This window comes from Clupea harengus, chromosome 7, assembly GCF_900700415.2.
Source record: "Clupea harengus chromosome 7, Ch_v2.0.2, whole genome shotgun sequence".
NCBI classification, from domain to species: domain Eukaryota; kingdom Metazoa; phylum Chordata; class Actinopteri; order Clupeiformes; family Clupeidae; genus Clupea; species Clupea harengus.
Window position 1 is genome coordinate 27,321,325 of NC_045158.1, and position 12,500 is coordinate 27,333,824.

A 12,500-nucleotide genomic window follows, 5' to 3' on the forward strand; every position below is an offset into this window, starting at 1 on the left:
CCAGTTATTAAGTCCACAGCTTTGCTCAGATTAAGTAAATACCAGCCATGAAATGTAATTTAGGAAATGGTGAGACACTCTGGAATTTTCTGCTCCTGCACCTTTAATAATAACCTGATGGAAAATAAGCGTGATGAGCCGATTCCCTAATACACTCCCCTCCCCAGTCCTATGGATGTATCCGAGTCTAATGCTGACCTGAACCCTATGGCACGTATGCACACGCTCCCAACACCCCCCCCTTCCCCCTTCCCCCTTCCCCCTCAGGCACTGCTCGGACTTTAACAGAGTCCTGCCCCAAACCCCTGAAAGGTTTAAGATTATGAGATTAGCCAATAGTAACGTCAAAAGAACATAACATAACATAAGGAATGACATGCTAACTTACTTTGCCTTTCCATATCCACCCCCCCTTCAACATCACCCCACTTAACCAATGGCCTAAAGGTCAATCAGCCATCAAAACCCGACGACCACCCTTCAGCCTTACACCTGCGAGTTGAATGTATTTTTCTACTTCAAAATGCGCCCTGTTAGACAAAGCAATGGCCGTTAAAAAATGTGCTTTTCATGGTGCCAAATGCAGAGCTATAATCTCGCTAAATCGTGCTGAGTGCTACAGTACCGTATGTGTGCATGGATGGCTAAAGCGCTAGCTGAGTGCTACAGTACCGTATGTGTGCATGGATGGCTAAAGCCGCTAGCTGAGTGCTACAGTACCGTATGTGTGCATGGATGGCTAAAGCGCTAGCTGAGTGCTACAGTACCGTATGTGTGCACGGATGGCTAAAGCGCTAGCTGAGTGCTACAGTACCGTATGTGTGCACGGATGGCTAAAGCGCTAGCTGAGTGCTACAGTACCGTATGTGTGCACGGATGGCTAAAGCGCTAGCTGAGTGCTACAGTACCGTATGTGTGCACGGATGGCTAAAGCGCTAGCTTAGTACTACAGTACCGTATGTGTGCACGGATGGCTAAAGCGCTAGCTTAGTACTACAGTACCGTATGTGTGCACGGATGGCTAAAGCGCTAGCTGGGTGCTACAGTACCGTATGTGTGCACGGATGGCTAAAGCGCTAGCTGAGTGCTACAGTACCGTATGTGTGCATGGATGGCTAAAGCGCTAGCTGAGTGCTACAGTACCGTATGTGTGTACGGATGGCTAAAGCGCTAGCTGAGTGCTACAGTACCGTATGTGTGCACGGATGGCTAAAGCGCTAGCTGAGTGCTACAGTACCGTATGTGTGCACGGATGGCTAAAGCGCTAGCTGAGTGCTACAGTACCGTATGTGTGCACGGATGGCTAAAGCGCTAGCTGAGTGCTACAGTACCGTATGTGTGCACGGATGGCTAAAGCGCTAGCTGAGTGCTACAGTACCGTATGTGTGCACGGATGGCTAAAGCGCTAGCTGAGTGCTACAGTACTCTATGTTAGCATGGATGGCTAAAGCGCTAGCTGAGTGCTACAGTACTCTATGTTAGCATGGATGGCTAAAGCGCTAGCTGAGCGCTACAGTACCGTATGTGTGCATGGATGGCTACAGGCGAGAATGTTTCCAAACACGCTGTGGCTACACTGCGTTCTGTGCGCACACAAGCAGATGGCAAGGAGCAGACATTTTAAAATCAGATGTGTTTAACTTGGTGCGTATATTTGATGGGCGACAGTGGTACAGTGGTAGAGAAGTCGTTTAGTAATCCGAAGGTTGCTAGTTCGATTCCCTGTCGAAGCGTCCTTGAGCAAGACACTGAACCCCTAATTGCTCCTGATGTGCAGTGTGCCGTCAGTGTAAATGTAAAATGTAAAATGTGTATACATTGTAAGTCACACATATGTAAGTCGCTTTGGATAAAAGCGTCTGCTAAATGACTAAATGACTAAATGTAAATGTAATTTGAAACACGTATCGCTCTCTGGCCTGTTGCATTGACCTTGACATCATGCAGTTCATTCTTCCATTGGAGACTTGGCATGGCTCTTTAGCTGCAAATGGGAGGATGACATTTCCACATTTAGACCACGGCTGGTTTTAGGGCTGTTGATCATAGGCTGTGATTATTGCCAGCATTTTATTCCCTATCTTTTTTGCCTTAGCTGGAAAACATGTGTTCTCTTAACCAGTCGGATTGAGATTGAGGTTCAGATTTATGTGTTTATTGTGTTAAATGTGTTATTGTGTCGTGTCATGACACGGGTGATGCACCTTGCCCAGACATTTCATTACAATGTTGTAATACATCTGTAATCTCTGGTACTGTACTCAAAGTGATCCTGCCTACTTTATACTGCTTGACCCCCTGACCCTGCCATGACATCCTTACTTTATAGCTTTACTCAGGGCACGGCTCTGCCGCAAAGGTGCCAAGAAATTCAGCTTTTAATTGGATTTGGAAAAAAAAAAAGCTGTCTAGCTTTTGGTTGCTTTTTTGGTTCCAGTAGTGTCAGATGGTGTTTTCTGGAGCGTTTGAGTCCGGGGACAGATGCTTGAGCTTCAGGACGAGTGACAAACCACAGTTCTGGAGCGTTCGAGTCCGGGGACAGATGCTTGTGTGTGTGTGTGTGTGTCGTGTGTGTGTGTGTGTGTGTGTGCTTGTCGTGTGTGTGTGTGCGGGGACAGATGCTTGAGCTTCAGGACGACTGACAAACCACAGGCCGTGTGGCCTCAGGCCCAGGGCCCCGGGGTTGCAGTGTGTGCAGGGTGCAGCTGTGTGTGTTTTGAGAAGGAGCCCCAACCACCGCTGAGAGGCTTGTTTGTTTTGTGTGTGTGTGTGTGTGTGTGTGTGTGTGTGTGTGTGTCGTTCGTGTGTGTGTCGTTCGTGTGTGTGTCGTTCGTGTGTGTGTCGTGTGTGTTTGTGTCATGTGTGAGTGTCGTGTTTGTGTGTGTGTGTGCGTGGTGTGTGTGTGTGTGTGTGTCGTGTGCGTGTCGTGTGTGTGTCGTGTGTGTGTCGTGTGTGTGTGTGTGTGTGTGTCAGTGCTAGGACCACCATAGTTCTAAATGTCTCAATATCAGCTCTGTGTCAGTATGTCAGTGTTGGGAAAGTTGCGTGTGTTCAAAGAAAGCCAAATGCGTGCGCGTGGGGTCACACACAGCCATGTGATATTCCCTGCGGCGGCTCTGTGTCTCTCGTGACTGGCACACAACAGGTTAAAGCTTTGAGAAAGCTTTGAGATTCTGTTAGTCTGCCTTCCTCAAGCTGTTTACATTTAATACCTTCCACACAAAGGGATAATCTCACTCAGAAATACCACATTCCTTCCTTCAAGTTGACTTATTATTACACGCTCCGGGGGCATACATACATACACACACACACACACACACACACACACACGCCGTAACCACACATGATTAGTGCAAACACACACTCCTCAAAACACCGCCATTGTGCACCCACATCTCGCAAACATACCTTACTCATTATACAGGCTCGCCTCACAAACACACCTCACCGTCCACGCCTTACGTGCATGCTGCCCTAATAGCCCTTGTGTGGAGGTGTGTTTGCCTTCAGGCAGGTGTGGAGGCGTGTTTGGCTTCAGGCAGGTGTGGTGGCGTGTTTGGCTTCAGGCAGGTGTGGTGCAATGGCTTGGCAGTGCTTTGAGTACCCTGAAAGGGAGGGAGGGAGGAGGGAGGGAGGAGGGAGGGACTGAATACAGAATACTGTCTTGTCTCTCATTATCTTTTAAGCCCCCCTGCCCTTAAACAACACGCATGCACTTTTCAATCACACACACACACACACACACGCACAGACACACACAAACACACACATTTCCACTCTTTAGCAGACCTTTCTGAATTGGTCTGCCTTTCCTTGTTCTGAAACTTTGAATAGTCTCCAATCCTCTAAATGCTTTTCCCTCTGTTTTTCTTCTTCTGCAGGGTTAGGGGTCCTGAGGATTGCTTAGTGGAGAACTGAAGGATGGACTGCCACCTCTATCCTGCTGCTCCTGCTCAGACGCAAGTCCGATTGATCAGTTAGCACTGCGCATCTGCGCTAATCTCAGCGCCAGTTAGCGCCCGCTCAGAGACACATATCTCCGCTTTAGTTAGCGCCATCCATCTGCGCTGACTTCAGCTGAACTTCAGCTGAAGTTTGCCTGTTTGCTCCGACCACTAGCCACTGCTCTAGTTAGTGCCTAGTGCTTAGCATCTACGCTAATCACAGCTCCAGATTGGGGGTCTGTGTGGAAACGTCTCTGCTCAAACGCCCCCCCCTTCGGTTCCAGCCTCGGGCTCTGAGCCGAAGAGCCCCTCCATCTCACCTCTGCCTTAATTTTTTTTATTTTGGATTGTACACGCAACAAACGCCACCATGCTGGATGAATATCTGTGGATGGTGATCGTGGGGTTCATCATCGCCTTCGTCTTGGCCTTCTCCGTGGGGGCGAACGACGTGGCCAACTCGTTTGGCACGGCGGTGGGCTCCGGCGTGGTGACCCTGCGGCAGGCCTGCATCCTGGCCTCCATCTTTGAGACGCTGGGCTCCATGCTGCTGGGCGCCAAGGTGGGCGAGACCATCCGCAAGGGCATCATCGACGTCAACCTGTACAATGAGACCGTGCCCGTGCTCATGGCGGGCGAGGTCAGCGCCATGGTTGGTAAGAACCCCCCAGCGTGTTACCGTGGAAACGACACTCAAGACAGTCTTTCAATCTCTGCATGAGTGGCCCTCTGCACCTGTTGTCTGTCAGACCTTGACACTCTCTCTCTCTCTCTCTCTCTCTCTCTCTCTCTCTCTCTCTCTCGTCTGTCTGACCTGTACCAACCTGACACTCTCTCTCTCGCTCTCTCTTTCTCTCTCTCTCTCTCTCTCTCTCTCTCTCTCTCTCTCTCTCTCTCTTCTTGTCTGTCTGACCTGTACCTTACTCACTCACACTCTCTCTCTCTCTCTCTCTCTCTCTCTCTCTCTCTCTCTCGTCTGTCTGACCTGTACCAACCTGACTCTCTCTCTCTCTCTCTTCTTGTCTGTCTGACCTGTACCTTACTCTCACTCTCACACTCTCACACTCTCTCACTCTCTCACTCACTCACTCACTCTCTCTCTCTCTCTCTCTCTCTCTCTCTCTCTCTCTCTCTCTCTCTCTCTCTCTCTCTTCTTCGGGCTCATTTCCTCTGTCTGACCTCGTGTCCTCCTTTCTCTTTCTCTTGCTGCCTTTCTGTTTTTCTGTGTTTTTTTCTCTTTCTCTCTCCTTATATGTCTGCCTGTTCCAGCCTGTTGTTGTCCCTTGGAGAGCTTGTAACAGGAGACTGAGTGCACAGAGTGTTTCTGAGGGGTGGAGGTGTTAATACATTTGACTGTGTGTGTGTGTGTGTGTGTGTGTGTGTGTGTGTGTGTGTGTGTGTGTGTGTGTGTGTTCAGGGTCGGCGGCATGGCAGTTGATCGCCTCTTTCCTGAAGCTTCCCATCTCAGGAACGCACTGCATTGTGGGAGCCACAATCGGCTTCTCGTTGGTTGCTATTGGCACCAGGGGTGTGCAGTGGATGCAGCTGGTGAAGATCGGTAGGTGAACACGTGTGTGTGTGTGTGTGTGTGTGTGTGTGTGTGTGTGTGTGTGTGTGTGTGTGTGTGTGTGTGTGTGTGTGTGTGTGTGTGTGTGTGTGTGTGTGTGTGCAGGTGCCTGTGTGCGTGTGAGGTGTTTCTGTATGCATACAACTTTCTGAATGTAGGTCCTGTATGTGTAAATATTAGCGCGTGTTGGTGTGTGTGTGTGGTGTGTGGTGTGTGTGTATTCTGACCTGTGTTCTCTCTTGTGTAGTGTCCTCCTGGTTCATCTCCCCTCTGCTGTGTTTGTGTGTGTGTGTGTGTGTGTGTGTGTGTGTGGTGTGTGTGTGTGTGTGTGTGTGTGGTGTGGTGTGTGTATTCTGACTTGTGTTCTCTCTTGTGTAGTGTCCTCCTGGTTCATCTCCCCACTGCTGTGTGTGTGTGTGTGTGTGTGTGTGTGTGTGGTGTGTGTGTGTGTGTGTGTGTGGTGTGTGGTGTGTGTATTCTGACTTGTGTTCTCTCTTGTGTAGTGTCCTCCTGGTTCATCTCCCCTCTGCTGTCCGGTCTCATGTCTGGGCTCCTCTTCTTCATCATCAGGCACTTCATCCTCAACAAGGTCAGAATACACACACCATACATACACACACACATACACACACACACACACACACACCACACACACACACACACACCACACACACCACACACACCACACAGCCTGCCTGAATGATTCACTCCGCGGCCACAGCTCTTAATGTATGACTCAATCTGAATCAGGGTCTGGGTTGATATAATCTCATCTCAATCTGAATCAGGGTCTGGGCTGGTATAATCTCATCTCAATCTGAATCAGGGTCTGGGCTGATATAATCTCATCTCAATCTGAATCAGCGTCTGGGCAGGTATAATCTCATCTCAATCAGGGTCTGGGCTGGTATAATCTCAATCTGAATCAGGGTCTGGGCTGGGCTGGTATAATCTCATGAGCCCTGCTCCAGGAGTGTCACTTAGACTGGCGCTCTGATGCGATGTCGTGTCACTGTGACACCGTGTCGTGTAACATGACGTGACGTTGTTGTGATATTAACTGATCTACTGCCCTGCTGATTGTGATGTGCTGTCATCTACTGTAATGGTTTGAAGCCTTCACATACATTTGAGTGTGCCTTATTTTTGATCATGTGATCTGATGTGGTGAAATGATCTGATGCCATGATGTACTACGGGGCGAAAGGATGGCTTGAAGTGATGACATCATTACATCTGCTCATGTGATTGGTCCATCTGGTCATGTGATTGTGTTATTTGTTCCCCTATAGGATGACCCCATGCCCAATGGCTTGAGGGCCCTTCCCGTCTTTTATGCAACCACCATCGGAATCAACACCTTCTCCATCATGTACACTGGAGCTCCATGTATGAACACCTTACACACACACACACACACACACACACGAGTATATATTGTGCATTTGTATCTGATCCCTGTACAGTCTCCATATAGGATAAAATAATGATTGTCTGCTTTTATGAAATAACTTTTCTGTGTGTGTGTGTGTGTGTGTTTCAGTGTTAGGACTGGAACTGATGCCAGTATGGCAGATCGGTTTGATAACTCTGGCAGGATCAATAGTATGTGCCGGGGTGGTGTGGTTCCTAGTGTGTCCGTGGATGAGGAGAAAAATTGCCAGTGAGTATAACGCACGTGTGCGAATATAACACATAACACATGGGCCAGTGCGGATATAACACATAACACATGGGTCAGTGCGGATATAACACATAACACATGGGTCAGTCGGTCCGCCTGTCAGAAGCAGCTTAGTTAACAGTAGTTACATTACTACTAAGACTTCGATTACTTCTGACTTGCTGTGGTATTAAAAAGCAAAGTGGACTCAGGTGTTACTAACCCTGACTGGAGGGCCTGTGACTGCTGAGGAAGGGGATGGTGCGAAAAGAAGTTCTTGTTTGTATTTCTATGCGTGTGTGTGTGCGTCTCTGCGGTGTATTCATTGGATTTGTGTTTCCGTCTGTGCGTGGGTGGTCACATGGGCCAGATGAAGGAGGAGCACCTGTCTCGCATCTCTGATGAGAGCCTGGATAAGATCCCGGAGGAGGAGAGGAGGTCCCTGTGTTTAAGGAGCTGCCAGGGGCCAAAGAGCCCGACGAATCAGCGCTACCCCTCACAGGGCCCATTACGCCAGAGCCCGTCGGCCTCGCCAACGGCGCCGCCCCTCTCCCCAACGGCCGCTTCTACGGTGAGTGACTGAAGGGAGTGATGCTGAAGAGAGTGATGCTGAAGGGAAAAGAAGGAAAGAGAAGTCTTTGGTTGTATCGCCACAATACTGACTGAAGGGCTCTTTAGGATTAAACGTAGCAAATACAAATGGTCTGCGGTTGTGACGTGGCGTATACACAGAGGTGGTGTTTCTGCAGTGCTTCTGTGGGAGGTCTTACACACCTGTAAGGGTTCTGTCCGAACATTATCTCTGTCGGACAGCTTGGTATCATTAGGGTGTCTTGCTGTGATCGGAAGAGTAGAGTTGTGTTTTTTTTTCATTCACACATTCATTTTCTTCAGTAAGTGGTCAGTAGCTCAAACTGTACTGGAAATAATTACGGTCTGACCTTTACTGGAGCTCTTTGATTTACTACCAGACCTGCTGTAGGCAACAAATCAATATATTTAAGAGCTCTCCTTGGTTTCAATTCATCTATCAAAGTCATAGCTTTTAGCTTGCATGGTGTTCACATTTCACTTTTCAACTAGTAAAGCCATTAGACAAAATGGCATGCCTTTACATGAAGGAATACTGGAACCCAGCACGAGCATTTCCTCTATAAAAAGCCGTCTTCTTTTAGGCCGCACCCACTCCATGACCAATGGCTGCCTGAAGTCCCCGTTGGCCAATGGCAGCTTCAGCTTCGATCACATGCGAAGCGACGGCCAGGTGTACCACACGGTGCACAAGGACTCGGGGCTGTACAAGGACCTCCTGCACAAGATCCACCTGGGGAAGCTGGAGGACGAGCGCAGCTCGCGGGTCGACAACAACTACCGGCTCCTGCGCCGCAACAACAGCTACACCTGCTACACGGCGGCCATCTGCGGCATGCCCATGCAGCCGCTGCGGGCCGAGACCACGTCCGCGGAGGACAGCGAGAAGCTGGTGGGCGACAGCGTCCTGTACTCCAAGAAGCGCGTGCGCTACGACAGCTACTCCAGCTACTGCAACGCCGTGGCGGAGGCGGAGATCGAGGCTGAGGAGGGCGACGTGGACGTGAAGCTGGCGTCGGAGAAGATGGGCACACCGCCCCCCGGTGGCCTGGAGGACTGTCCTGAGGAGGAGAAGGACGAGAAGGACAAGCCTCAGGTGTTCCTGCTCTTCCACTTCCTGCAGATCCTGACTGCCTGCTTTGGATCTTTCGCACATGGAGGCAATGATGTCAGGTACCACAACACACTTACACCGTACCGACTGACCACAACACACTAATGGATCAAAACTACCGCCCCTTCTTTCCCAGCACACCTCTCACATTCACCTTTCACAGCCAGTGATCAGTTACAAGCCATGTCCAAAATACCCTCGTAAGGACCTGCATCTTCATATTCACATACTAACATGACTATCCTGTCACACACACCCCGTCCAACACATAGATCACATATCATATACCTATATAACACTGTATATAGCTCATCACTTCAGCAATATCCCTCACAGCACTCATATTTATTCTTCATTCTCAATAAGAAAGGCTGCAGATGTAGAAATCTGATAATACTCGATGTATATATTATTATACCTATATAATATTATTATATGTTATTATACCTATATACCTATGTATATTATATCCAATTATATCTAATTTCTCAGATCCAATTTCTTCTTAATTTGTGTCCAGCATTCTCAGATGCCTTGAGATGCATCCTCTCCTAACTCTGCCGTGTCTGTCTTTCTCTTGCGCGTGCAGCAATGCCATTGGCCCCCTGGTGGCGCTGTGGATGATCTATGAGCAGGAAGGGGTGATGCAGGATGCCGCCACACCCATCTGGCTGCTGTTCTACGGGGGTGTGGGCATCTGTGCCGGCCTGTGGGTATGGGGGCGGCGTGTGATCCAGACCATGGGCAAAGACCTCACCCCAATTACTCCCTCCAGGTGAGCTGAGGGGCACACACCTGAGGCTTAGCCAGCTAATGCTAATGCTAATGCTCAAACTCAGGCCTAGACAGCAGCAGCTAATGCTAATGCTAATACTCAAACTCAGGCCCACACACCTGAGGCCTAGACAGCAGCAGATAATGCTCAAACTCAGGCCTAGACAGCAGCAGATAATGCTCAAACTCACACAGCAGCAGATAATGCTCAAACTCAGGCTCACACAGCAGCAGATAATGCTCAAACTCAAACTCACACAGCAGCAGATAATGCTCAAACTCAAACTCACACAGCAGCAGATAATGCTCAAACTCAAACTCATACAGCAGCAGATAATGCTCAAACTCAGGCCTAGACAGCAGCAGCTAATGCTCAAACTCAGGCCCACACACCTGAGGCTTAGCCAGCTAATGCTAATGCTAATGCTCAAACTCAAACCCACACAGCAGCAGCTTACAGCTAACAAGCTAACAAACGTCACACCAGGCGATAAAGTCAGTTTGTTCCCCTTATACCAGCTAACCCTCATACCAACACCTCACACCAGCAGATAGTCAGGTTGTTACCCACATACCAACACCTCACACCAACAGATAGTCAGGTTGTTACCCACATACCAACGCCTCACACCAGCAGATAGTCAGGTTGTTGACAACATACCAACGCCTCACACCAGCAGATAGTCAGGTTGTTTCTCAGGCACCTCAGGCACCTCATCTCAGCATCTGCCCGTCCCCCCTGTCCCTGCTACTCCCACCCCCCGCGGCCCAACAGTCACATGTGGAGTACACCTGTCCCCCATTAATTAGAAGCTGGTGTTCTCACATCCAGCCATCATTCCTTCTTCGAAAGACAAACAAGGAGAGACCTGCTCCTTTTCACGCCTGCCTCTCCCCACCCCTCTATCAGAGGACACTCTGTCCCTCATGTGGGCGAGGTGACTTCATGTTATGTCACGTGAAATAGCACGGAATGTGTTACACCTTAGAATGCTCCCACACTCATCTGCAGATAAGCACAGACCACTGCGGCCGTATGCGGACACCTGACACGCACATGTGCAGACACCTGCCGCTGACACCTGCCGCTGACACCTGCCAGTGCCAATGTTGAAGTATGAGTTAGTTAGTTCACGTTTTTTTATTTCTATCTCTCGAAGCGGTCACCCAAAGGCATGGCCAAGACGATTGAACACACTGATGCTTGCCAATACACAATTCTAGTCTGCATGCATGCGCTATGGGCTTGGGAAAGACTCTTGTCTGGGGAAAGAATGTTATTTTTAGTTGTGTGCGAGTATGTAATCTCTGCTGATGTGTCTGTACATGTTGATGTTGATCAGCTGATGTTGATGTATTAGTATGTCTAAAGTGGTCTAAAGTGATCTGGGTGTGAGACGGAGAGAGAGAGAAAAAGAGTGGGGTCTGTGTGTGTCTGTCTGTCTGTCTGTCTGTCTGTCTGTCTGTCTGACTGTCTGTGTCTGTGTGTGTGTGTGTGTGTCTGTCTGTCTGTCTGTCTGTCTGTCTGTCTGTCTGTCTGTCTGTCTGTGTGTGTGTGTCTGTCTGACTGTCTGTATCTATGTGTATGTGTGTGTGTGTCTGTCTGTCTGTCTGCCTGTCTATCTGTCTGTCTGTCTGTCTGTGTCTGTCTGTGTGTGTCTGTCTGACTGTCTGTATCTGTGTGTGTGTGTGTGTGTGTGTAAGTGGAAACTGACTATGAAGAATATCTTTTGTTTCAGTGGATTCACTATAGAGTTGGCCTCTGCACTCACTGTTGTGCTCGCTTCCAATATTGGAATTCCTGTCAGTACCACCCACTGCAAGGTATGCTGGGTAAAAGGCCACAGGCCGCACCCGCCACACCCACTGTTTCGGGTCACTGTGCGTGCAAGGAAGAGGGGGGGGGGGGGGGGGGGGGGGGGGAGTTCTTGGCCTTCCAAAGCCCATCAGATGAACTGCACAAACATACACAGAAACACACATACACACACACACACACACACACATGCGCGTATACAAACCTACATACAGACACACTAACACTTACACACACACACTCCCACGAGTCAGTATCATTTACACAAACAGACACAGACTCTCTCTCTCACACACACACACACACACACACACACACACACACACACACACACACTCCCACTAGTCAGTATGCATCTACACAAACAGACACAGATTCTCACATATTGTGCCAGCAGGCCATCACTCAGACACACACACACACACACACACACACACACACACACACACACACACACACACACACACACACACAGACATCCTCAGCGTGTGCAGTCCTCTGACCTCCCCTCACACACACACACACACACACACACACACACACACACACACACACACACACACACACACACACAGACATCCTCAGCGTTGGTGCAGTCATCTGACCTCCCCTCACTTCCCTGCTGCGTAACAGCTGCATGCAGTCTGCATGTTCCAGAACCTTCTCCTCCCGCTGTCTGTCACGTGGTTCCTCATCTCTGTCTGCCCACCCCACCCCCCCCCCCCCATGGCATGCTGGGAAGAGTGGGCGGGTGGGGATTGTGTGTCGTGTCCCGTGACCCTGCCGTCTCATGCACATGTTGTGTTTGTCCTGTTCTCTGTCCCGTTTTCTTCACAGTGGCTTTTGCATTGAAGTAATGACCGCTCTAACAGTGGTTGTTGCCTCAAATGTGGGCATCCCAATAAGCTCCACCCACTGCAAGGTATTGGAGAGCTGTACAAGTCTAGTCCCTCCCCCTCTCAAAGTAGCAACCAATCATAGCGCATTTACGCCAAGACTAAAGCTGATCGCCTTTTCTGTTGCTCTTT

At 49.4% G+C, this 12,500-nt stretch overlaps 1 protein-coding gene across 1 annotated transcript in view; it reads left to right on the forward strand.

Annotated features, from left to right (window-relative positions):
- slc20a2 (solute carrier family 20 member 2) overlaps positions 1-12,500 on the forward strand; it is a 32,759-nt gene that overhangs the window by 16,853 nt on the left and 3,406 nt on the right. The window contains 10 exon segments of the mRNA XM_042708330.1: positions 3,885-4,603; positions 5,365-5,505; positions 6,018-6,103; positions 6,807-6,903; positions 7,058-7,194; positions 7,557-7,613; positions 7,616-7,748; positions 8,353-8,941; positions 9,472-9,657; positions 11,396-11,480. Coding sequence (XP_042564264.1) covers positions 4,318-4,603; positions 5,365-5,505; positions 6,018-6,103; positions 6,807-6,903; positions 7,058-7,194; positions 7,557-7,613; positions 7,616-7,748; positions 8,353-8,941; positions 9,472-9,657; positions 11,396-11,480 — 1,797 coding nt within the window. The 5' untranslated portion in view covers positions 3,885-4,317.